We start from the raw sequence: 27,793 nt of genomic DNA on the forward strand, positions 1-27,793 counted from the left end.
GAGTAACATCAATATTGCTACATGTTCTTATTTTTATTTATTTTTTAACAACAAAGGCAGACTCCACCTAACTTTGGCTTGTAGTCCATGTCTGCAATAAACTGGAATGTGAACTGAATGTTTGTTTACGGTCTGACTGTCCATTAATTATTATTATTTTTACCTTCCCACAAAGTCTTTCAGGTGTATAGGTATTCAAATGGCCCAACCAGACCTTGTGTGGGGAGTGTTGATTACATCAGGAGGTGCTTGACCTGAGATGTTCGGATCTTCTTGTTGAGATGCAGCATCCACCTCTAGGTTGTGTTCAGCACCCTGCTGGGTGTCAGCTGGTGCTCTGTTTACTGGCTCTGTGCCAGGCTCCTCAACAGTGGGGAAATCCTCCTCTATTTATCTGCTCTTCCTCAGGTGTCGCCTGTTCCTCCCGAAGACTTCTCCCTGTTCTGTCTTCACCTCATAGGACCTTTGCTCCACTGGTCTGACTACTGTGGCCCTCTGCCACCAGTGTTTCTGTCCTGTGAGTGGGTGAACTCTCACCCTGTCATCTCGTTGCAGCTCTGTGAGATCCTTAGCAGAGGTGTCGTAGTACTTTGCCTGTTTCTGCTGTCTTTCTTTGAACTTCTCCAGCTGACAGTTTGCCATCCCGGGTCTCAGAAGATTTTCACTCATTATAAGTAGTGTCTTTGTACGTCTTCCCATGAGCACCATTGCAGGGCTGCTGTCTGTTCCTTGTGACGGGGTATTTCTGTGATGCAGCATTGCCAGGTATGGGTCAGCACCTGCTCTCTTTGCTTTTGCCATCAGTTTTTTGGCTGTTTTCACTGCCGATTCCACTTTCCCATTACTTTGCGGGTATCCTGGAGACAATGTTTTGTGTGTAAAGTCCCAAGCCTTGCTGAAACTTCGGGACCATTGTCTGAGTAAAGGATGTCAGGTATCCCATAGCGTGCAAAGTGTGTCTTCAGTTTTCGAATTACCGTTTTCGACTGTGTGTTCTCCAAATGGTCCACTTCCCAGAAGTTGGAGAGATAATCAACTGTGACCATGTAGTCTGTCATTGAACTGGAGCAGGTCAGTCCCTATTTTTTCTCAGGGACGCTTTGGTGCATCATGGGGCCTCAACGTTTCTTTCTGCTGCTTCAAACCCCATGCCGTGCAGGTGCTACATTGTGCCATGTATGTTCTCAGCTGTGCATTCATGCCTGGCCAGTAGACACACTCGCGAGCACTTCTCAGACATCCCTCTGTTCCTATGTGTGAGGAATGGATTCTCTGCATTATCTCTGACCTGAGGGCAGTAGGCACAATGACTCGCTCACCTCTGAAGATAACTCAATTTTGCACACTCAGCTCATCTCTGTTGTGAAAATAAATGGCTACTTCCAAGGGTACATGTCCTTTCACTTCAGGCCACCCCTGCAGGATCACATTTTTCAGTGTCTGGAGCTCCCGGTCCAGCTCAGAGGCTCTGTGGATGTGCTTTAGTCTCTCGCTTGACACAGGGAGGAAGCGTATCATATTGATTGATTCCACTTCGACCTCCACAGGGCCTCTGTTGTCTTGTTCTGTGAGGTACTGACCTCATAGTCTTGGAGTCTCATGAGCATGCGTTGTAGTCTTTTTGGTGCGCTGAGGAGAGGCTTTGTCATGATGCTCTCTAGAGGCTTATCTGACTGCACTTCCACAGTTCGTCCATATGTGAATTGGTGGAACCTCTTCATGCCAAACACCACTGCAAGCAGCTCCTTCTCTATCTGTGCATACCCTTGTTCAGTCTCTGTCAGGTTTCTGTCATGGTCCAGAGTCGCTGCTTCATTGTTGTCTCGTTCTCCCACAATCAGGATGTCATCTGCTATGATTTTGACTCCTGGAAGACCTTCCATTGCCTGGTTCAACTTCCTCTGAAAGATCTCTGGGGCTGGACTGATTCCCATTGGCATGCGCAGCCACCTGTAGCGTCCCATGGGAGTAGAGAACGTGGTGAGATAGCTGGATTCCTCCTCCAGTTCCACATGCCAAAATCCATTTTTTACATCAAAAACAGAGAACACGCGTGCTCTGTTCAGATCTGGCAGCACGTCTTCAATAGTGGGAAATGGGTAATGGCTCCTCTAGAGCGCCTTGTTGAGAGGTTTCGGATCAATGCACACTGCAGTTTTCCAGACGGTTTCTTCACTACGATCAGGCTGCTAATCCAATCTGTGCTTTTTTCAACTGCTTTTGTCATCCTTCTTTTCTCTGGACCACTGAGCTCCTCTTTGAGTGGTTTATATAGTGCTACTGGCACTCTTCTCTTTGGCAGCTGGACGGGCTCCACTCGCTCATCCACTTCCAGCTTCAGTTTGCCGGGTAAGCATCCATCTCCCCGGAATACATCAGAGTACTCGTTTAATTTGCTCTTTAGTCCAGGATCCTGTTGTTTTCGATGGCCAGGATGTTGTGATGCTGCACAGTAATCAACTCCATTGCCTGGATAGCCTTACTGCCTAGAATGGGCCTGTGCACATTCTTGTTGACTACGATGAACTCAACTCGGTAGGTTTTCTTATTGCGTGGATTGATCACTCTAAGTGTGCACTTCCCCAGTGGCGTCAGAGTACTCTTGTTATACATCACCAATACCTGACTGCAGAGCTCTAGGTGACTGGCTTTTATGAGGTTTGCAGGGATAACATTACAACTAGCACCACAATCTAGCTGAAATCTGACTGACTTTGTTGACCAGCATGGTTGCAAAGAGAGCTGCATTGGGGTCTGTGGTTTTCTCCTGCACCACGTTGATGCTCTCTGACTTTGGCCCTAGTGTGATGCAGAGAACATCCTCACCGCTCTTTGAGTCAGCTAACGCATTTTCCATTGCCAGGACTCTGTTTCTCTTGCTGGTCCCTGCACTTTTGCAAACCGTAGAGAAGTGATTGTTTTTCCCACAGGATTTACATTTTTGTCCATATGCAGGGCATTTTTCCTTTTTTCTCTCATGTGTCCGTCCACAGTATCTGCATTGTATAATGCTCTGTCCCTCTGTAGGGTCTCCTCTCCCTCTCGGTATATCTTTCTGTGTGACTGCTTGCACTGCTACAGGGCCCTGCACATTTATGACTTTAGCTCTCTGTCTGGACAGTTCTGCAGCTCTTCCAATCTGTATGCATTTCTCTAAACTGAGATCAGTCTCTCTGAGTAAGCGGTCTCTTAAGTGTGGTCTGATAAGAGAGTCTGTGATTACTCCAAAGTTGCAGGTGGCCACTAGAGTCCTCAATTCAGTGAGATATTTGTCTAAACTCTCATCTTGGCCCTGACTTCGCATGAAAAAAATATATATCTCAATTGTTTCATTTTTCTTGGGATCACAAAATGCATCCAGTGCTGCAATTACTTCCTCAACAGAGAGATTGTCTTTTGTACTGCCCACACAGTCTCACAAATCTCTCTGTCTTTTCCCCCAATGAGATAATACAGTAGCTTCACTTTGTAATCCTCAGGTTTTCTCATTGTAAGAGCCATGTACAAATTGAATTCCTCTTTCCATCTTTTCCAGGTCAGTGCTAAATTACAATCATCAAAGTCTATTTTTCCCGGAAGTTTCAGTGCATTTTCCATGGCGATTTATTCGTAGAATGGAACGTTAGCTACTCACGAATCTGCTTGTATCCACTAGCCAGCTAGCTATTGGATACGATAGCTAGCTAACGTTAACGTTCGGCGCGATGACTAGCCTGTAAACGTGGCACATTTTCAAACTCCCACCTGGGATGTATTCTTCCTTTAAATCGATGAGATCCAGGTTCTTTTGGATACCGCTGCCACCATGTTTCAATATGCTTTGCGTTGTAGTCACGACAGACAAAGATATATAGTTAAGCAAACTTTACTAGGCATGTTGTCAACTCGCACATTCATACAGTAAGTCCCAACTGGTTTCCGTTTCCTGTGTAACATCAATATGAGTAACATCAATATTGTTACAATCTCTTATCATTTAACAGTCATTTATTAATCATTTACCTCTTATCAGTCTCATTCTGAAAGTCGTAGGCTCTTTAAGTCTGCACGAACCCGGGTCTTACTGATCATTCCGTACCACACAAATTGATTTAATTGTTTATTTACTAACTAATAAAAAATGATAACACAAGATACAAACACGTACACGGTATAGATAGGGATTAGAAACTTAATACAATGAAAACGTGTCCCTAGCGGACTAACACAACACTTGGATACACATGGACCTATACTCATAGTAATCCTAATAATTTGCCAAGAACTGCCGCCTGTTTGGTAAGAAGTAATGCATGTATTAACGTGTTTGTCTTCATCGTCTCTGTTGGACCCAGGCCTTCGTGGGAAGGGTCGATTGGGCCTTCTCTTTTCAGATGGCCTTTTAGATGTAAGGTTCAGATGTAAGGCTCAGATTGTCCATAAGAGGTCACAATGTCCTCCTTCTTAGTCGTCTGTTTACTTTCACTCGTTCTGGAAGTGGTCTTCTGAGGATGGCTCGACGATCCCCTGTGGAGTGATGAGAGCAGTGTAGTAGACGATGGTTTGAAGAGAGTAACAGGATGGTCCCACTTAAATTCACCTTCTTAGATACAGTCCTTAGAACAGCTACTCAGCCTTAACATTGATTGTTAGTGAGGCAACTTTGTTGTCTTCACCTCCTGTTGATGTTCAGGGTAGGGACCAATATGGACAACAGCTGCAGTTTGAGGTCCATCTAGTCTAATCAGATAATTCTTATCTCAGTCTTTTATGCACTCTGGTAAAGAGGAGTGTTTCCATCATACTGACACGCTCTCTGAGCTCCCTCAGGTGTGGCTAGTTACGAGGTAAAAGTATTATCATCACAATGATTTTGTTAGAAAGCTAAAATCACATTCCTATCTTCACGGAAACATTGTCTTCCTCCTTGATATTTTCTACATAATGTAAAGGATGTAAACCTGTAAACAGCCCCCCGTAGGTAAGAGGGTCTGGTTGTTGTCGGCCATTTACCAAGCTAATATGAGGCCTTTGATCCTCACCCAGGGAGAGTCATGACATAATCATAACAAATAGTACCAGCAATGGTGCATGTGTGCGTGTGTGAGGTGTGTGTAAGGGTGGGTGAGTGAGATTCTGCAAATAGTCTCTTTAAGATACAGGTGTGAAGACAGTCAGTGCAAATAGTCCTGGTAGCCATTTAATTAGCTGTTCAGGAGTCTTATGGCTTGGGTGTAGAATCTGTTAAGAAGCCTTTTGGACCTAGACTTGGCGCTCCGGTACTACTTGCCGTGCGGTAGCAGAGAGAAAGGTCTATGACTAGGGTGGCTGGAGTCTGGCAATTTTTAGGGCCTTCCTCTGACACCGCCTGGTATAGAGGTCCTGGATGGCAGGAAGCTTGGCCCCAGTGATGTACTGGGCTGTACGCACTACCCTCTATAGTGTCTTGCGGTCAGAGGCTGAGCAGTTGCCATACCAGGTGGTGATGCAACTAGTCAGGATGCTCTCGATGGTGCAGCTGTAGAACTTTTTGAGGATCTGAGGACCCATGCCAAATCTTTTCAGTCTCCTGCGGGGGGATAGGCATTGTCGTGCCCTCTTCATGACTGTCTTGGTGTGTTTGGACCATCATAGTTTGTTGGTGATGTGGACACCAAGAAACTTGAAGCGCTCAACCTCCTCCAATACAGCCCCGTCGATTAAAATGGGGGCATGCTCGGCCCTCCTTTTCCTGTAGTCCACGATCATCTCCTTTATCTTGATCACGTTGAGGGAGAGGTTGTTATCCTGGCACCACACTGCCAGGTCTCTTTCCTCCTTCCTATAGGCTGTCTCATCGTTGTCAGTGATCAGGCCTACCGCTGCTGTGTTGTCGGCAAACTTGATGGTGTTGGAGTTGTGCTTGGCCATGCAGTCATGGGTGAACAGGGAGTACAGGAGGGGACTGAGCACGTACCCCTGAGGGGCCCCCGTGTTGAGGATCAGCGTGGCAGATGTGTTGTTACCTACCCTTACCACCTGGGGGCAGCCCATCAGGAAGTCCAGGATCCAGTTGCAGAGGGAGGTGTTTAGTCCCAGGGTCCTTAGCTTAGTGATGAGCTTTGAGGGCACTATGGTGTTGAATGCTGAGCTGTCGTCAATGAATAGCATTCTCACGTAGGTGTTCCTTTTGTCCAGATGGGAAATGGCAGTGTGGAGTGCAAATTGTGGATCTGTTAGGGCGGTATGCAAATTGGAGTGGGTCTAGGGTTTCTGGGATAATGGTGTTGATGTGAGCCATGACCAGCCTTTCAAAGCACTTCATGGCTACAGACATGAGTGCTACGGGTCGGTAGTCATTTAGGCAGGTTACCTTGGTGTTCTTGGGCATAGGGACTATGGTGGTCTGCTTGAAATATGTTGGTATTACACACTTGTTCAGGGACAGGTTGAAAATGTCAGTGAAGACACTTGCCAGTTGGTCAGCGCATGCTCGGAGTACACGTCCTGGTAATCCGTCTGGCCCTGCGGCCTTGTGAATGTTGACCTGTTTAAAGGTCTTACTCACATTGGCTACGGAGAGAGTGATCACACAGTCGTCCAGAACAGCTGGTGCTCTCATACATGTTTCAGTGTGCAGGTACAGTTTAGGGTTAGCTGTTCAACAGCCTGGAGAAAGAAGCTGTCTCGGAACCTGTTGGTCCGAGACCTGATGCTCCGGTACCGCCTGCTGGAAGGTAGCGGCTCAGATGTTGGGGGGAAATTAACGTTTCAACAAATTTCTCATACATTAAATAAAACAAATCAAACAAGTTTATATATTTGTTTTTTTATTTAAGAAAATATTCTCAGTGGAATTCTATGCAAGCTATCATTCATTTCATATGTATTTTTTTATACAGTACAATAAAAGTATGAGGCGATGTCAGATATTAGTGCAATACAAGGGTTGAGGTACATTACAAACCGTGTATTTTGGGTCCTGGATGCTGATTGGCTAAAGTAGTGTTTCAGCCTTGTGTATATCAGACAATATACCATGGGTATGACGCAAAAATACTTGTTTACTGTTCTACTTATGTTGGTAACCAGTTTATAATAGCAATAAGGCACCTCTGGGGTTTGTGGTATATGGCCAATATACCACACCCCCTCGCGCCTTATTGCTTAAGTACAGCGTCAATCAATCTTTCACATAGGAGATTAGATTACTCCAATTGGAGCCAGGGTGACTGCTTGTTGTGCATGAACTACTGAGTGTTTTGTTTCTTTTGGCAAAATAACAATAATACATGTTGTCTAGTATAACGGACGTTATACTTAGCGAGTACCACTTCTTCCTGATTCAGCTCGCACCGAGGCTCGTACCCAGGACTTTCCTTGCTAGCACACATGACCTCCCTCCTGAAGCGTCTTACCAGTCGACGCCACACGAAAAGCTTGCTATACACTGGTGCAAGTAGGGACACTTCAGGCTGAGGAGTAAGTTTCACACATCCCCATGTGCAACACTAGCAGAAACAGACTGGCACCCAGGCTATGTAACAAAACAGTGGCAGCATCCATTCACACAGTCTGGTTCATACATTATAATAATGTTGGAACTGAGTATGCTGTAACAAGTATTGCGCATAGAATAGTTTCTCATTATGCATTATTACATTCTGCTGGCTGACACCTCATGTCAAGGCCATTGTTATGCTACAATAGTGGATGCATACAGTACGCAATAGATAATCCTTTTCAATTAGTTATCACTTTTGGCCAGTTAACTGGTGGATGCAACTATTTCAGTACACAAGTAATATGTAAAGCATTGGCACTGAACCTACTATTGCTTGTAGATAAATCTCTAAATATCTTAATGCTCAATATATAAAGTCATACCAATACATTTGATTAACCTTCATCCTAATACATAGTACATGTATTTCAACAAACAGAGTTGTTGGGTCAAGTAATACTTTGTATTACTTGCATTAGCTACATGCACAATTACATTCCATATAATCTGGCACTTGCCAAAGCACATATTTATTGCTATATTATTCCTGGACTGTCTGTCCTCAACATATAAATGACTTTTGGGGGAACAAATATGTACAGTAATGTCTGTATATCACGTCTTTATTTAGACTTTTAAACTGTTTTTTATCCACATGATCTAGCTTCCCTCACTGGGAAACACTATATACTCTAATGTGCACAACCTCATTTACGGAACATATTGAAAAAAGGCACATCATTAAGTTTAACAATCTGTTCTTGCATAAATCTGAGTCCCACATCGATTATGGGAATTAGAGGGACAGGGAATGTAAAAGGCTCTATAATCAAGATCCTAATTTCAACAGTTTTATAGTGTGGCTCCAGAATGGATAAAGAAAAAACAATAAGACTAGGGTATAGAATGTGGGATTATCAGTGATGTGGAAAAATTGCATGGTGTGATAGGACTTTGGAAATGTATGATGTGGGGATGTGATACTAAGTCATCAAGTGGGAGAGTGCTGGTATTATAAAACAAGGGTGGGTGATTGTGGCATAAAATCGAACGGATCCATGCGTATGATCAATAATAATGGGGGAAAAATGTCAGTCAGAGTCCTATGTATTCAGCGAGGAACACCACTAGCACCTTGGTGAGATTCTCGATAGTCTGAGAATGGATGTGTTCCGCTGTGTCCTCCAGAGTGTGCATAAAGGAGGGGAAGGGCGTTGTGATCATGTGTAGTACTGGAACCCCTGCAGGCATAGAGCAGAGTGGGTGAGAATGGCAGAGAGACAGGGGAGGGGAGAAGACAAATGAGATAGGGTAGAGTGTAGAGGACAGATGGGGTAGACAGAGTTTGATAGCGCGAGAGAGAAAAAAGGCAGGTGGTACATTAAGTTCTACAGGGATAAAACTAAAGCAGAGGGAGGGAACCAATCTCTGTAAATACAGTACAGTCATAAGGCCATAGTCTAATCAGCTGTGTAAGTATTCAAGGTGTACTGTTAAACATCCATTATTGTTAGTCAGTAAATGTGCTCTCTAACCATCTGTCTATCTATGTGGGTGTGATCCCTCACCCTGCTGGAGGAAGGGCACATGGTCGTCCTCCACAGGGCCCAGGTTTATGTCCTTCCTAAAGTAGCTCACCTCTCTGGGGTGGGAGGACAGCAGACCCAGCTTATGGAGCCTCCTCTCTGGCAGACAGACATGACAGCCACCGTGGGCCAGGGTCAAGGCCAATGATAAAGAGGGGGTGGGGTAAGCAGAGAGGAGACAGAAAATTGAGGGAGGAAGAACAGCTCACTCCAGGTGTCTTATTACTGTGCCTGAGTGAAATTAAAGTCAGATCAGCACAGGAGAGCCTGGTCCTGTATCAGCATGAGTCAGTCATCCACCTGCCAAACTCTCTTTGCCTTGCTCCCTGGTTCTTTCTGTTATTCTAGTGTACCTCTGCCTCCTTCCCTCTACTTCACAATCTCCATTACAACATGTTTCTGCCCCATTATGATTACAGTGAGCAATCAATGGGATAATAATTCATTAATTTACCTGGCAATACAGGCAATTGTTGTGATACTGTATATGGAGTAAAAATGTTGAGAAGTGGGGTGGGGGGGCCTTACCTGCATATATGAGCTCATCGAACCAGCGTATAGTATTGTCAAAGTGGTTGACAAACATAGGGTCAGGTGCACCAATCAGATCCAACAGAACAAACAGGTCCTGCCAGTAAAAGTCAGCAAATCAACACACAGAACACTCAGTTAAGCGAAACATACATCGTGTCATGACTGTCCACGAGAATCCAAATAGATCAGGTTTCCAATGAATAAGTTCAATCAGACCCCTCTCTCACGTAGAGGGGGAAGGAAACAACTAGTGGAGATTAACAGCTCACGCCCGGTCGTAAATCAACAAAGAAGGCCCTCCCTCTCCAGATCCAAAGGAATGTCTTTGTTTCAATATACTTTTTCCCGCTGAAACTAACACGTTCAAAAGCGAATACTGGAACAATATTTCGAACATAAAATGTGGGGAATGGTCGGAGGCGATCTATGGAAACTGATGTCATTTTGTTTGTTATTTTGTGACGTCATAAAAATTGTTATAAAGGAAATACTGTAACTTGGAAAGTATACCCACTACATGTATGAAATGTCCATCCTATACGTTGTGCATGTAATATGAAAAATGATGAAAGTATATTTGTTAAGAGCGGGATTTGATTTAAGAAGCTATAAAGAGATAATTGTTTTCGATAAACTCTGCACAGTAAGTAGTCACCGCCCAAAGTGAGGTCAGAAAGCGTGTCAGCCTGACGGAACCACCCCTTTTCGAGCAGAGTGTATAAAAGATGGGTAAAGAAATTAACATACCAGACCAGAAAACGTGAAAGCGGCAGCTACACATTTAAAATCACTGGTACGGCTGATTAGCTGTCCTAAGTAAGGTATCTTCAAAAGCAAATTTAAGTAGGACAAACTGCTACTCTGCTCAAACCATATTTTTACGCTACTCTCACCCCCCACTGGGGAACCATCGATACGGCTGGCTAGCCTATCTTCAAAGAAGCAACCTCCAGAGCGACGGGAAGGAAAATCAATTCTGTAGTTCTGTTCAGGACTACATGACAAGTCATTGGAGACCGGACAACTACGAAGAAGGACATTGTGAACCATTTTGGACAAGAAGAGCCTTACAAGCGTGCAGTGAAAAGGCCCAACCCCTTTCCAAGGCTGTATTTCACGTAAATACATTCATGATTTCTTACTCAAAGCGGGCGGCAGTTCATGTGCCAAGTATATGGGTACTGTAGGTGAGAGCAGTTTCTGAATGTTTTCAACGTATTAAGTGTCTGTCTCTCTCTCCCTCCTCTTTAACTAACAGCCATGTTGTCAGTCCGCTAGGGACCTGTTTTCTCCAGTCAATAACTGGTGTGTTTATCCTGTGTTCCCATTTAATTAGCTAGTAAATAAATAATTAAACCAATTTGTGTAGTACTGAATCATAAGTAAGGCTCTGGTTTTTGCAGATGCCAAGACTGTTCAGAATGATGATACAAGGTTATGATTAATAAGTTTACTGTTTATAGATGTGATAGATAAAATACCTTTTAGAGTTTAATTCGGGAGATGGTAACACTTTAAAGAACCGCTCTCCCGGTGCCCCAAATCCTAATGAGTTAATTGTTCCATGATTAATTTCATTGGTAACATTAAACATAGTGAGTTAGAGAAATAAGTATTCAGATTAATGTTAAAAGTCAAGTCACAACATATTGGCGCCCTGTGTGAGGAATCTAAGACAAAATTAGGCCTTACTGTTGAATTCAGTCTACAGGAATTGCGTAGCAAATTATACACCAAAGAGCAGTAAGAAGGATTCTCGTTGAGTGGTGTGTGTGTGTGTTTCCGGTGATTGTCTCCGGTGTTGTATATCTGACAGTGTCAGAGTGTGTAGGGTGAATTATTAAATTTCCAGAGCTAGGACATGAGGCCAGGACATTTGAGAAGATATATTTGTTTGGCCGAAGCGAAGTATTATCTCTCGGTCTCTCGCGCTTCAACAGCGTGAGTAGACGCAGCGAGTATTTCTTTATGTTACCGCGTGTTCCGGTAACATTGCTAGCAAGAAACGCCGATTGGGTTGAACGTGATACGTCGTTAGTAAACCCCCGTTCCCGAATTGAAGGGGACCTGTTTGTGCTTGAAGTGAACATTCTTGTACAAGAACGGCTAGCTTTACATTAGAAGCTAAGCTAACAAACAGAGAGAAGCCATTCTTTGTTTACAGTGGAAATCCCGCGCTTTGGGCGACGGAAGTCCCGCCTTTGCTGGAATCGCGTGTTATTTCAGCTTTCAAGGGTAAGTGACCCCTTGTGGTGAAGTTTCGCCAATTACCTTTTTGTGCTTGAAGTGAACATTCTTGTACAAGAACGGCTAGCTTTACATTAGAAGCTAAGCTAACAAACAGAGAGAAGCCATTCTTTGTTTACAGTGGAAATCCCGCGCTTTGGGCGACGGAAGTCCCGCCTTTGCTGGAATCGCGTGTTATTTCAGCTTTCAAGGGTAAGTGACCCCTTGTGGTGAAGTTTCGCCAATTACCTTTTTGTGCTTGAAGTGAACATTCTTGTACAAGAACGGCTAGCTTTACATTAGAAGCTAAACTAACAAACAGAGAAGCCATTATGTGTTTACAGCGGTAATCCCGTGCTTTGGGAGACGGAACTCCCGCCTTTGCTGGAATCCCATGTGATTTCAGCTTTCAGGGGTAAGTGACCCCTTGTGGTGAAGAATCGGCAACAATTTTTTGGAGAATTTATTTTTGTAACAACTGGTTACACTTTATAATATCCAATCAATCTCAACTGATTGTTAAATCGAATGAGACAACGATATCCAAAGAAGTTAAATTGCCAAACAAACCTTTTTACCAGGTTGATCATTCGGCTAAGGACCAAATTAATTTCTTCCAACCAATGAGACATTTTAAACTTGTCAATCTTAACCTAGATACAGCGACGATTTCAGGTTAAAGTTTAATTCCCAGATAGCCTATACAGGTATGATTAATCATTAACATTGCTTAATCAATTAAATTCGCTTTTGCAAGTTCATTGAAGTCCAATTCCCACATTACTGATCCAGTATTGATGATTCATTAATGTCTATAAATTAATTAAAATCGTTTTTGCAGCTTCCAACGAGTCAAAACCAACTTTACAAAACAAAATAATAATGTGCAAGTTAGAGGGGGTGGCCCCCATTCCCCCGCTAATAAGTGAAAATAGACTAGAAATTGCGACAAATGCCCTCCAAAATAAACCAGGCGCAGGCCTTGTAAAGGTTCTCTTTTGTTTAGCCCTGAAGTATGGCCACCAGCAGAGATTGACGTCGGTCCAGTACCGCAGTGCACAGCAGAAGCACGAGCAAGAAACGGTTGAGATGAAGGGACAGGTGGAGAGAACCAGGAAAATAATGACAAAAGCAGAGGAACTGCGTTTGAGAAAGGAACAATTAAAAGAAATGGAAAAGACTTGAGAAAGAACGAGCACAAACTCTTGAACAAAATTGTCTTCTACAGGAACGACAATCTGACGAGTTAGCTACGAACAGGGGCGCACATCTTGATAACATGCATGCAGTTTTGATGAACGTCACTCAAATAAATAATGTTCTAGTCCAAAAGCTGCAGACCAAAGACGATCAGTTAACGAACACAATGACGAAGTTGGATGACAAAACAGCGGAATTAATTGAAGTCACTGACCAAATGAATGACGAGAGAACCCAGGTGAGGAATATGGACAAAATAATCTAAGCAAGCGGAGGAAATCTCATCATTGAATCTTTCACTCAGCACTCAAGACCTCTACCTGCAAACCATGACAGATATGTGAGGCCAAATGGAGCAAGTGCGACACTCACGTGTCTAAAATAAGTACTCTAAGCACCCAAGTGCACTCTGCTATGAAGCAGAATACCACCCTTAGGTACCACCTGGAGGAACTCCAGAAAAGCGCGACTACCCAACAAAGCAACCAAGCTCGCAACCGGAGCTCGGGGCACAAAGGAGTGAAGACTACAGAAGGTTTCAGACTTTACCGCTCTCAGGGGTCCCTCAGTCTTTTCCTCTTGGCCATTCGGCACAGAGTAATATGGCACCTCCTCGCCAACAAAGCCAAAGTTTGGCTTCTCCTCTTGGTCCATACTTCTCCAAAGGATGAAGCAAACCCTCCCTGCGCACTTGGCACGGAATGCCTTGACAAAATTGTCAAAAACTTCCACACCTTTGACCCTGTTCCAGGGAAGCCAAATGACACAGACGTTCTTAGCAGACATAGAGGACGCCTTAGATGGCTACCCGAATGCTACGGATACTGATGTGGATTTTTACATTAATGTGGATTTTTGGATTGGTGCATCTATGTTGCTAGGTAAGAACTTGGTTGGTTCCTCTCACTGGGTTTGTGTGTGTGTGAAATGGGCATCTGACCTGTGTTCGGGTCAAATTCTACAGTTGTCTTGTCTTATCAGTGACTGAAACCAGACTGTTGCCTTGTGGCTCTCCTTAGGCATATCGCTGGAACGAACCAGAAATCTGTGGCCAATTGGATGGAAACCTAGCTAGGGTTGAACAGAGTTCAGGCTAAACCCTGTCTCTCCTTGGGCGTCTTCCTGATTAATTACAGCATGACAGGGTGGGAGAGAGGTGTTGGGCTTGGGTATGTTTGAGAGATTGATTGTGGACCTGCCATGTCCACAATCAATCTCCAGGTCAAGCCAGGGTGAGCCAGGGTTGAACAGAGTTCAAACTGAACATGATTATTTTTACATGACAGGGCTGTTATTTGTGCATGACAAGGCTTGGTTGGTCACACCACCATTGTTTCCAAACTGAATACATAGGAGGGGAAGTCAGATTTCACCACTATCATAGACTAAGGAAATGGGCGTAGCGGTCAAGAGGTGGAAACTGGAGAAAGTGGTGGGGGAACCCAAGAGGGAGGGGTTAAGCTAAAATGTAAAATGACTATATAAACAGAGCTGAGAGGTGGAAGAGAGATGCTCTGCAGACCACCTCGGCTTTATCTAATTGTAATACAGTATACCTTAATTCTACAAAAACTCTGGAAATACTTTGGTTCTTTGATCAGTATAAGGACAAATTTGCCACAACAATACTGACAGGCTTTACCTGTTGAAGCGAACGTCGAATAGACACGTGAAAAGGTTAATCCGTCTACAACAGCAACACGTGCAAAACGACTACGCTAAACTTGCCACGGTGCTGAAAATAGAATTCAGTGGTTCTGCGACTCGCAAACGGGAAAGCTCGCTGGCCGACACTGTCAAACAAGCTCGGAATGAACACCCACAAGCATACCATCATAGGCTTCGTTCAGCTTACTTTGGCCTACTCACTGAAACAGGAATGGAAGAGTTATTACCATTCAAACAAATGTTTCTGTCGAACATGTATCACAACTTCATTAACTACTTGGGCCCTTCAGCCCACGTTGGTATGCCAATCTCAGAACTCAGAGAGCTTGCGAGCACAGCTTTTGAGGCATCAAAAGTGAGCCACACTAAGAGCCCTGGAATCTCGGTTTTCAATATTGAGCTGGAGCACTCACTCAAGTTAGAGGGTGCGGCATCAGGGATATGAGTGGTGAGAGATGACGCACAAAAATGGTGTCTACCACGACACCAATAACCACGTGGTCAAAATAACTATAAAGAATGTCGCCAACCACACAGGTGTAACAAAGGGTTCAATGACACTAAAAACGTAAACCGATGCTCTCTAGAAGTTCTGCTAGGCGTGGAATTGCCGGAGAATGGGTCCACTGAAATTAACACCATTAGCAAAGATGTAAACAATCCAATAACCCCCATTCTCACTCAGAACCCAATCCAATGCCAGCTCGATCCAGAAACAAGCCCACGGGCTTTGTCAATAGCCAATTCCATTTAAACTCAGATAAGTCGATCTGTTTTCACCATGAACACAAATGGCACATCACGCCATTGCGAACAATCGCTCCACAATCGCGCAACTCTGAAAGTCGCTACCTGGAAACCGTCCTGGAGGATTGCTTAACCTGTGATGTGCTAATTGAGTCGGGCTCGACAATATCGCTAATCTCTCAAACATTGTTCAATAATCTCAAAAACGTCTGTGAACCCAGCTAAACATTGGTTAAAAATGGAACGATGCTACACTAAACTTCGAGGTTTCACTCAGACTACCTCGCCTCTCACAATGAAAATCATGCTGAAACTACACAAATGTATCGCTTGTTCACCCTCTGTAGGTTACCAGCCTCGACACTGAACAGCTGCTACTCGGAGCAGACTTGATGAATCGTTTGGTCCCACTGATGGATTGGAAAAACAACCAAATTGTGGTCACAAGTAACCGTGCCGTCTCCACTGACCACACTATCTTCTCCTAACGCTGGCTGCAACACAGTCATCCACAAGGAATATCTGTCGACAGGACCCCTTGGGAAAAATACGTTTCGATACCTCTTGGTGCAGAATCTGACTCAAGCAGATATTACGATATCTCGGCACATTCAAATCAGCAAACCTGATAGACTATTCATGTCATGTTGAGGCAGCAGTCTCTGTGAGTGAGCAACTTCCCTCCTCCCTGGAGTCATGTGATACTGTAGCGAAGATGAACTTCTCTTGTCCTTCAGACACTTCCGCAAGCACCGCGGCCATCTCAGGAAACAAAGCATCAACGTTCAGGGTGGACTCTGCTTCCGACGATACATTTTCAGCTTTGAGGGGGACTGAAACCCCTTACAATGTAACTAACGGTGTCAGTCCCGCCACTGACCCCATGACTCCAACTGGTGAAACACTGTGCAATATCACAGAAAGATATCCTCGTCTCAGTTCGCAAATACTGGAACGGTTGCCACACGTGGACGCTGTGGTGAATGGCAGGCCACGACAGCCACTGAGCGTTTTGAAGCACAAACACCAGGACATTTGGTTTAAAAGGTTACAGCCAACCTTCTAACAACGCGGCTGCTGACAACTCGTACACTAAAAAATAAAATCCTCCATTCAGGAGGAAAGTTATTAGAAGTCATGAACCATGATCACACCGCGTACGACTGGTTCAGTGCTTATAGAGTACTTCCATTGTGAGGTTAGCTCCTCCGTGGATAACATAGCTATAAATAAGACTCCTTCATACCTATCGCCACTACAAAGGTGTAAGACACATGGACTTGTAGTAAAAACACTACAGGTCTCCTTGGCATTTGGCTTGAGGTCGGCACTGTTTCAATATGCTTTGCGTTGTAGTCACAACAGACAAAGATATATAGTTAAGCAAACTTTACTAGGCATGTTGTCAACCTGCACATTCATACAGTAAGAGTCAACTGGTTTCCGTTTCCTGTGTAACATCAATATGAGTAACATTTTTTTTTTTTAACAACAAAGGCAGATTCCACCTAACTTTGGATTGTAGTCCATGTCTGCAATAAACTGGAATGTGAACTGAATGTTTGTTTACTGTCTCTGACTGTCCATGAATTATTCTTTTTTACCTACCCAAAGTCTTTCAGGTGTATAGGTCTTCGGATGGCCCTACCAGACCTTGTGTGGGGAGTGTTGATTACGTCAGGAGGTGCATGACCTGAGATGTTTGGATCTTCTTGTTGAGATGCAGCATCCACCTCTAGGTTGTGTTCAGCACCCTGCTGGGTGTCAGCTGGTGCTCTGTTTACTGGCTCTGTGCCAGGCTCCTCAACAGTGGGGAAATCCTCCTCTATTTCTCTGCTCTTCCTCAGGTGTCGCCTGTTCCTCCTGAAGACTTGTCCCTGTTCTGTCTTCACCTCATAGGACCTTTGCTCCACTGGTCTGACTACTGTGGCCCTCTGCCACCAGTGTTTCTGTCCTGTGAGTGGCTGAACTCACACCCTGTCATCTCGTTGCAGCTCTGTGAGATCCTTAGCAGAGGTGTCGTAGGACTTTGCCTGTTTCTGCTGTCTTTCTTTGAACTTCTCCAGCTGACAGTTTGCCATCCCCGATCTCAGAAGATTTTCACTCATTATAAGTAGTGTCTTTGTACGTCTTCCCATGAGCACCATTGCAGGGCTGCTGTCTGTTCCTTGAGACAGGGTATTTCTGTGATCCAGCATGGCCAGGTATGGGTCAGCACCTGCTCTCTTTGCTTTTGCCATCAGTCTTTTGGCTGTTTTCACTGCCAATTCCACTTTCCCCATTACTTTGCGGGTATCCTGGAGATGATGTTTTGTGTGTAAAGTCCCAAGCCTTGCTGAAACTTCGGAACTCATCTGAAGAGTACTGGGGACCATTGTCTGAGTAAAGGATGTCAGGTATCCCATAGCGTGCAAAGTGTGTCTTCAGTTTTCGAATGACCGTTTGACTGTGTGTTCGCCAAATGGTCCACTTCCCAGAAGCTGGAGAGATAATCAACTGTGACCATGTAGTCTCTGTCGTTGAATTGGAACAGGTCAGTCCCCATTTTTTCCCAGGGACGCTTTGGTGCTTCGTGGGGCCTCAACGTTTCTTTCTGCTGCTTCATACCCCATGCCGTGCTACATTGTGCCATGTATGTTCTCAGCTGTGCATTCATGCCTGGCCAGTAGACACACTCGCAAGCTCTTCTCAGGCATCCCTCTGTTCCTATGTGTGAGGAATGGATTCTCTGCATTATCTCTGACCTGATGGCAGTAGGCACAACGACTCACTCACCTCTGAAGATAACTCAATTTTGCACACTCAGCTCATCTCTGTTGTGAAAACAAATGGCTACTTCCAAGGGTACATGTCCTTTCACTTCAGGCCACCCCTGCAGGATCACATTTTTCAGTGTCTGGAGCTCCCGGTCCAGCTCAGAGGCTCTGTGGATGTGCTTTAGTCTCTCGCTTGACACAGGGAGGAAGCGTATCATATTGATTGATTCCACTTCGACCTCCACAGGGCCTCTGTTGTCTTGTTCTGTGAGGTACGCCCTGCTCAGGGTGTCGGCCAGAACCACATGTTTTCCCGGAACGTATCGGAGACTGACCTCATAGTTTTGGAGACACATGAGCATGCGTTGTAGTCTTTTTGGTGCGCTGAGGAGAGGCTTTGTCATGATGCTCTCTAGAGGCTTATCTGACTGCACTTCCACAGTTCGTCCATATGAGAATTGGTGGAACCTCTCCACGCCAAACACCACTGCAAGGAGCTCCTTTATCTGTGCATACCCTTTTTCAGTCTCTGTCAGGACTCTGCTGGCGTATGCTATTGGTTGTCCTCCCTGCATCAAGGCTGCTCCTAACCCACTCTCTAAAGCATCACACTGTAGTACAAGCTGGTCTGTTGGGTTGTAGCATTTCAGCACAGGGGTCTGTGCAATGGTATCCCTGATTTTATTGAAAGGCTGCTCATGTCTCTCTGACCACTCCCACAGTGAGTCCTTGTGTGTTAGCTGTCGCAGTGGCTCGCAGAGCTCTGTGGCATGGCTGCAGAACTTGGCTAGGTAGTTTACCATGCCCAGGAAGCACTGCACCCCCTGCACATCTGTAGGCCTAGGCATCTGTTTGATGGCTGTCACTTTTCCTGGGTCCACTTTCAACCCCTCTGATGTTAGCAGGTGGCCAATGTAGGGCACTTCCTTCAGCCTGAGCTGCAGCTTCTCCGGATTCAGCTTGATATTGAGCTTCCTGCATCTGTCCAGGAGCATTTTCAGGTTTTTGTCGTGGTCCAGAGTCGCCGCTTCATCGTTGTCTCCTTCTCCCACAATCAGGATGTCATCTGCAATGATTTGGACTCCTGGAAGACCTTCCATTGCCTGGTTCAACTTCCTCTGAAAGAGCTCTGGGGCTGGACTGATTCCCATTGGCATGCACAGCCACCTGTAGCGTCCCATGGGAGTAGAGAACGTGGTGAGATAGCTGGATTCCTCCTCCAGTTCCACATGCCAAAATCCATTTTTTACATCACGAAACAGAGAACACGCATGCTCTGTTCAGATCTGGCAGCACATCTTCAATAGTGGGAAGTGGGTAATGGCTCCTCTTGAGCGCCTTGTTGAGAGGTTTCGGATCAATGCACACTTTTAGTTTTCCAGACGGTTTCTTCACTACGATCAGGCTGCTAATCCAATCTGTGCTTTTTTCAACTGCTTTTATCATCCTTCATTTCTCTGGATCTCCCGAGTGGCGCAGTGGTCTAAGGCACTGCATCGCAGTGCTAGCTGTGCCACTAGAGATCCTGGTTCGAATCCAGGCTCTGTCATAGCCGGCCGCGACCGGGAGACCAATGGGGCGGTGCGCAATTCGTCCAGGGTAGGGGAGGGAATGGCCTGCAGGGATGTAGCTCAGTTGATAGAGCATGGCGTTTGCAACGCCAGGGTTGTGGGTTTGATTCCCACAGGGGGTATGAAAAAAAAAAAAAAAAAAAAATGCATTAACTGGAAGTCGCTCTGGATAAGAGCGTCTGCTAAATGACTAAAATGTAAAAATGGACCACTGAGCTCCTATTTGAGTGGTTTATATAGTGCTACTGGCACTCTTCTCTTTGGCAGCTGGACGGGCTCCACTCGCTCATCCACTTCCAGCTTCAGTTTGCCGGGTAAGCATCCATCTCCCCGGAATACATCAGAGTACTCTTGTTTAATTTGCTCTTTAGTCCAGGATCCTGTTGTTTTCGATGGCCAGGATGTTGTGATGCTGCACAGTAATCAACTCCATTGCCTGGATAGCCTTACTGCCTAGAATGGGCATGTGCACATTCTTGTTGACTACGATGAACTCAACTCGGTAGGTTTTCTTATTGCGTGGATTGATCACTCTAAGTGTGCACTTCCCCAGTGGCGTCAGAGTACTCTTGTTATACATCACCAATACCTGACTGCAGAGCTCTAGGTGACTGGCTTTTATGAGGTTTGCAGGGATAACATTACAACTAGCACCACAATCTAGCTGAAATCTGACTGATGTTTTGTTGACCAGCATGGTTGCAAAGAGAGCTGCATTGGGGTCTGTGGTTTTCTCCTGCACCACGTTGATGCTCTCTGACTTTGGCCCTAGTGTGATGCAGAGAACATCCTCACCGCTCTTTGAGTCAGCTAACGCATTTTCCATTGCCAGGACTCTGTTTCTCTTGCTGGTCCCTGCACTTTTGCAAACCGTAGAGAAGTGATTGTTTTTCCCACAGGATTTACATTTTTGTCCATATGCAGGGCATTTTTCCTTTTTTCTCTCATGTGTCCGTCCACAGTATCTGCATTGTATAATGCTCTGTCCCTCTGTAGGGTCTCCTCTCCCTCTCGGTATATCTTTCTGTGTGACTGCTTGCACTGCTACAGGGCCCTGCACATTTATGACTTTAGCTCTCTGTCTGGACAGTTCTGCAGCTCTTCCAATCTGTATGCATTTCTCTAAACTGAGATCAGTCTCTCTGAGTAAGTGTGGGTCACATGTGCCACACACAATCCTGTCCCTGATAAGAGAGTCTGTGATTACTCCAAAGTTGCAGGTGGCCACTAGAGTCCTCAATTCAGTGAGATATTTGTCTAAACTCTCATCTTGGCCCTGACTTCGCATAAAAAAATTATCTCTCAATTGTTTCATTTTTCTTGGGATCACAAAATGCATCCAGTGCTGCAATTACTTCCTCAACAGAGAGATTGTCTTTTGTACTGCCCACACAGTCTCACAAATCTCTCTGTCTTTTCCCCCAATGAGATAATACAGTAGCTTCACTTTGTAATCCTCAGGTTCTCTCATTGTAAGAGCCATGTACAAATTGAATTCCTCTTTCCATCTTTTCCAGGTCAGTGCTAAATTACAATCATCAAAGTCTATTTTTCCCAGAGGTTTCAGTGCACTTTCCATGGCGATTTATTCGTAGAATGGAACGGTAGCTACTCACAAATCTGTTCTTATCCAATAGCCAGCTAGCTATTGCATACAATAGGTTGCTTAACTACAAAGATATGTAGTTAAGCAAACTTTACTTGGCATGTTGTCAACCCGCACATTCATACAGTAAGAGTCAACTGGTTTCCGTTTCCTGGGTAACATCAATATGAGTAACATCAATATTGCTACAGGCACCAATTCTTACTGACACACGGTCATTGACATGAAAATTATCTGATGACATCAGACTCACTCTGCCCAGGTTGCAGCCTACCAGGATACTTGTTTTTTTTGCCTTTGGCATGTGCGCTTGTGCAAGCATAAACGCACAACGGAACATTTAATGAGGATTTACACTAGGATCACTTAACGGTCCGAGCAAAATACCAGTCTTGGTAAAGCGGTAAATAGACCCTGAAATCCTTTGACTCTACAGCTACATTAGTCACCAGTTTCTCCCCAGAGGTTCATAGGTCATCCCTGTACTGTCTGAAGCTAGTGCCTTACAGCTGTAGCCTTATCATTTAGTTATCAACTTAGGATAGTGCCCTAAGCAACACACCACTAAGTAGGATCGTCCTAGAGATTAAATTAGACAAAATGCCATGTTGGAGTCATTTAGCTAAGACCGTGGACGTATATAGAATAGAGTCCAATTAGATGATTAAGGTGTGGTAACTATTTTTGTTTGTATTGTTATTCTTTTAATATTTTATTTTTTCATTTTCTTTGCCACTTTGGAAGTGATACTGCCACAAACAAGTTCCCCATACAACCACCAGAAAGTGCCACAACGCCGCTCATTTGGGGAAGAAATGTAATGTATTGTGTGAGTGTTGTGCGTTATTAACGTCTACCTAAGTTACTGCCTAGATCCACCAGCCTGGACAACCGGACGACGGGTCCGGAACGACGATCCGCAACCAGGACATCCCATGGCCATTCTTGTGGTGGTCTGCAGCTTCAAAAATCCTATAATGGTTAAACCACCAGAGGGGGACAATTACGACGATCCACAACCAGGACATCCCGTGGTCATTCTTGTGGTGGGGGGGGTTGCAACTTGCAGAATCCTTCCAAGATTGAACCCACCAGAGGGGGACTGTCATGACTGTCCACGAGAATCCAAATAGGTCAGATCAGGTTTGTAATGAATAACTTCAATCAGACCCCCCCTCTCATGTAGAGGGGGAAGGAAACAACTAGTGGAGATTAACAGCTCACGCCCGGTCGTAAATCAACAAAGAAGGCCAGGCTCTCCCTCTCCAGATCCACCAAAGGAATAACTGTTTCAACAGACTTTTTCCCGCTGAAACTAACACGTTCAAAAGTGAATACTGGAACAATATTTCAAACATAGAACGTGGGGAATGGTCAGAGGCAATCTATAGAAACTGATGTCATTTTGTGATGTCATTAAAATTTTTATAAAGGAAATACTGTAACTTGGAAAGTATACCCACTACATGTATGAAGTGTCCATCCTATACGTTGTGCATGTAATATGAAAAATGATGCAAGTATTTTTGTTAAGAGAGGGATGTGATTTAATAAGCTATAAGAGATAATTGTTTTCCATAAACTTTGCACAGTAAGTAGTCACCGCCCAAAGTGAGGTCAGAAAGCGTGTCAGCCTGACGGAACCGCCCCTTTTCAAGCAGAGTGTATAAAAGATGGGTAAATAAATTAACTTACCAGACCAGAAAACATGAAAGCGGCAGCTACACATTTAAAATCACTGGTACGGCTGATTAGCTGTCCTAAGTAAGGTATCTTCAAAAGCAAATTTAAGTAGGACAAACTGCTACTCTGCTCAAACCATCTTTTTACGCTACTCTCACCCCCCACTGGGGAACCATCGATACGGCTGGCTAGCCTATCTTCAAAGAAGCAACCTCCAGAGCGACGGGAAGGAAAATCAATTCTGTAGTTCTGTTCAGGACTACATGACAAGTCATTGGAGACCGGACAACTACGAAGAAGGACATTGTGAACCATTTTCGACAAGAAGAGCCTTACAAGCATGCCGCGAAAAGGCCCAACCCCTTTCCAAGGCTGCATTTCACGTAAATACATTCATGATTTCTTACTCAAAGCGGGCGGCGGTTCATGTGCCAAGAATATGGGTACTGTAGGTGAGAGTAGTTTCTGAATGTTTTCAACGTATTAAGTGTCTCTCTCTCGCTCTCTTCTTTAACTAGCAGCCATGTTGTCGTCAGTCAATAACCGGTGTATGTTTATCCTGTGTTGCCATTTAATTAGCTAGTAAATAAATAATTAAACCAATTTGTGTAGTACTGAATCATAAGTAAGGCTCAGGTTTTTGCAGATGCCAAGAGGTTACAACTGTTCAGAATGATGATATGATACGAGGTTATGATTAATAAGTTGACTGTTTATAGATGTGATAGGTAAAGACCTTTTAGAGTTTAATTCGGGAGATGGTAACTCTTTAAAGAACCACTCGTGGTGCCCCAAATCCTAATGAGTTAATTTAAATCAGGTAACAATTAAACATAGTGAGTTAGAGAAATAACAGTCTTCAGATTAATGTTAAAAGTCAAGTCACAACAATTGCATACTACATAAGGCTTGGAAAGGGAACATTGTAACATACACTAACAAAGCCTCACCAAAGCATTTAACAGGGTGGTATGTTCGGCTCCTGGGGGGTGAGGGGTGCGGGACATTTGGTCAGCAAGGTAACGTGAGCCATACAGAGAGTCGGAGGGGCTCGGCTGCTCAAACGCCTCATTACCATCAAAGAAGACCAACTGCAACGTCACCTGTGACTTCTGCCAGAGAGAAACAATTATTCAGGGGATGGGGTGGTAGATCTTCTTGTAATATAACATACAGTATATGCTTAGAAAAAAAAGTTATTGGTCGAATAATATGTGACTACCATTCAATATCCTTTCAAATGCATTGCTTCTGCTGCCAACATGGGAGATGACAGGTGGGTGTTAATGATGTCTGGGCTCCAACCCATCAATGTCTGCACAGTTTAAATTGGAAATAAATGTATGAATAATTAATGTGTGAGCATGGGTCAAACTCTAGATATATAAATAGTCTGACATCTCAGGAGAGAGGCAAACTCTTCAGAGGGTAGCCCACCCACACACTTTTATCAGTTTTCCTACACTTTCTGCAAATCCAACATTTTATATTCCCAGTGCTACGGGGAATTAAAAAGGATCTGTCAAGTCATCACTTTCATCCTTGCCCTCTAAAGCATACCTTTGCCCTACAGTAACAGAGCAGACACAGTATTTACCTGTTCTTTTAGCACTTTCAGGTGGACGTCCAGTGCAGTCACCAGCTCCAGTATCATGGCACAGGGGACGGCCGCATCGCTGGCCCCTAGGAACCTCCTGAGAGGACCGTCTGGGGTTTTGGAAGCTGGGGGCATGGCCTTGGAGTCGTAGTGGCAGGCCAGCAGCAGACGACGCGGGGCCGAGGGGTCCAGGACTGCTAGCAGGTTGGAGAAGGTGATTAGTCCCTTTGGGGTAGCAGAGTTAAAGGAGTCGACCTCCAATGACCAACCCGCTGACAGGAACTCTAGATGGCTGTAGATGTGCTGTGGCAACCACAGAAAAACAGTGTGATTTTAATTTCAGTAAACAAAGTGTTAATTGTTAGAATAACAGAGATGAAGAGATAACAGTTCCACTGTAATTACAGACGTTCTACCCTGATGTCTCTTGCTGGAGTCAATAGAGTTCCTAACCTCACGCACCCTACGGCTGCCCCTGGTACCTGGCAGTCTCTCTACCAGGATGGGCCTCAGGAGAGAGTACCACAGCCTCCCCGAATTTACCTGGCCCACCAGGCGCTTGATCTGGGCCACAGTGGACCTACGGGGGTTATGGGTCAACTGCAGAAGGGGAGGACAGCAGGAGAGAGGAGGCAGTTGCAGTATCTTTTTCACATATGCATTTTGAAAACTGTCTGTCACCTTGCAGAAAATATTGTTTATTATTGAGCAATCAAAGATCTGACTTGAGGTTAATTTTCTGCCATCAGTGAAGTGTATCAATATAGATGCTATTATAGCATCTATAGTTGAACAGAGGTTTAAGTATTCCTGCTGGCTGGGGCACCTAGGCTGTAGCAAGATAGCATTACCTAAAAAGTAGGCTTCTCCTTTAGGCTTAGTGCAATATTGGAAAACAGGAGGCTACAATACTATGGAGGACTAAAAGTGCCACAATTAAATAAATAAATACACCATTAAATAATTACTTAAATGTGTCATTAATTAATTAAAATTAGAATTAAATACATAAATGTGTTATTAAATGTGTCATTAATTAATTCAAATACCGATTCATTTTATGTAAAATACATATATAATAATTTCACTATTTACATTTACATTTCATGGTCCTGCGTTGGAGTGCTTCCTGAATTACTTAAAACTGTCAAACTGACCCATCAAAAGTTGGTAGGCGGAACCTAACGCCTGATTGGTTACCCTCTGCATCAAGCCAAGACAAATCAATTCCGGATAATGTCAGCAGGTCCTGCTTCTACATCCTCTGCTAAGTTTAAAATGTCTCTAACCAACTCCCTGGAAAGTTCACGGAGATCCTCCATTGTCTCTATCCAGGTTGGCCTACTCTACTTCAGACCAAAGCAATGGATCAGACTAGATTCGCGTTAGCCCCGCCCACTGACTTTGATGGGTCAGTTTGACAGTTTTAAGTAATTCATGAATCACTGCAATGCAGGATCATGAAATGTAAATGTAAATAGTGAAATAATTATATATGTATTTTACATAAAATGAATCGGTATTTGAATTAATTAATGATACATTTAATTACACATTTATGTATTTAATTCTAATTTGAATTAATTAATGACACATTTAAGTAATTATTTAATGGTGTATTTATTTATTTAATTGTGGCACTTTTAGTCCTCCATACAATACACAATAAACAATACAGTATATATCACCTACCTTGTCTCTTATTAGGTCTGGCACACGAAATTGTATGTTATCGCCCATATGAATACTGTCATCATCATCGCTTTTATCATTACTCGATAAATAAAATCCAAGTGTCAGAGCCATAGCCAGCATTCCGCATAGGCATACGAGAAGCACCCGAACTCGGGACATCCGGAGCCGGTTGCAGCGTCCCAGGAGCAGCTCCGTGCCCGTAGCAGATCGGTGCCTCCGGATGGTTCTCATGACTTGAAGTACCGGTAGATTCACACAACAGTACAGTCTGGTACAGAGCCTCTCTCAACTGTGTGCGTTACAGTGCGTATGACTCCAGGCTAGTGTATGGCAATGGAGACGAACGCGCATATTAAATATCACACAAAAAACAATACGCCACCTTCCATGACTGATTCACTGTTTATGTAATTAATGAGGCCACTGGCTGCTTAGACTCGAGCCCAGCGTGAGCAAATAAACACGAAAAGTGTATGACATCTATTATTTCATTTGACACAATCTCAACAGGATAGGCTAGAATTCAACAACACCATACAGGCTACTTTCCCTGAACCGAGCACTTGCGCAGTCATGTTGCGACATACATGCAGCGGCGATTCTATCAAATTAAATCTACCAACGTTGTGACGAGCACTGAGTATACGAAGAGGCTGACGCAGGAATGAACAAGGTCAAGGTTTACTTAGCAATGACAAAGAACAAGTAAACGACACGACGCTAAACAATCACACACAACATCATCCTGAACAGTCCAGGGCTAAATAGGGGTGCTGATGAGATGATGAGGTGCAGGTGCGCTGGAGGTGATTAGAGTGCTTTGGGTTTCCATTCCGGTGTTGCCGAGGTGGTGCGTTCAGACCAGTGGCTCAGTAGACCGGCGAATCAGAGCGCCGGAGGGGAGCAACGGGAGGAGACGTGACACACGTCCACACTAGTCGCATATTGACTCCCCCATATCATTCACATGGCTCCATTTTTGCACCCCGAGGTTCCGTGTCTGCGGTTGGTACAACTGTGGTGGCTATCTGGTGTATTCAGGCAGACAAGTTCAGCGTCTGCTTGCTCCGACCTGTACCTGCTGCGAAAATTGTTGTGCGCGAAAAGCATTCAGGAGTATAGGCTTGCTATCAATTTATGGAGGGAAAAAAATTGATTGGAAAAGTTGCGTAGGGTATTTGGAATACATTCTGAAATGACAACAGGCTAGATTTAAACAAATAAAATACCTGCACATTAGCCCCCAAAATCTATATTTATATGTGTATTGTGACTCCCGAGTGACGCAGTGGTCTAAGGCACTGCATCGCAGTGCTAGCTGTGTCACTAGAGATCCTGGTTCGAGTCCAGGCTCTGTCGCAGCCGGCCGCGACCGGGAGACCCATGGGCGGCGCACATGGGCGGCAGGGATGTGGGTTCGTTTCCCACGGGGGGCCAGTATGAAAAAAAGAAAATAACCTTT

The 27,793-nt window shown here is 44.4% G+C and overlaps 1 protein-coding gene across 1 annotated transcript; it reads right to left on the reverse strand.

The window, feature by feature from the left end:
* Nucleotides 1-8,557: 8,557 nt before the first annotated feature.
* On the reverse strand, nucleotides 8,558-26,562 carry LOC311136610 (glutaminyl-peptide cyclotransferase-like; the record flags this gene model as incomplete). The annotated part of the gene is made up of 7 exons (XM_084170802.1): nucleotides 8,558-8,703; nucleotides 9,031-9,147; nucleotides 9,577-9,676; nucleotides 23,990-24,151; nucleotides 24,637-24,939; nucleotides 25,090-25,236; nucleotides 26,329-26,562. The coding sequence occupies 7 exons, from the start codon at nucleotides 26,560-26,562 to the stop codon at nucleotides 8,558-8,560; spliced, it is 1,209 nt and encodes a 402-aa protein (XP_084026928.1).
* Between the last annotated feature and the right edge of the window lie 1,231 nt (nucleotides 26,563-27,793).

Source organism: Coregonus lavaretus, assembly GCF_964263955.1.
Source record: "Coregonus lavaretus genome assembly, chromosome: 10".
Lineage (NCBI taxonomy): Eukaryota > Metazoa > Chordata > Actinopteri > Salmoniformes > Salmonidae > Coregonus > Coregonus lavaretus.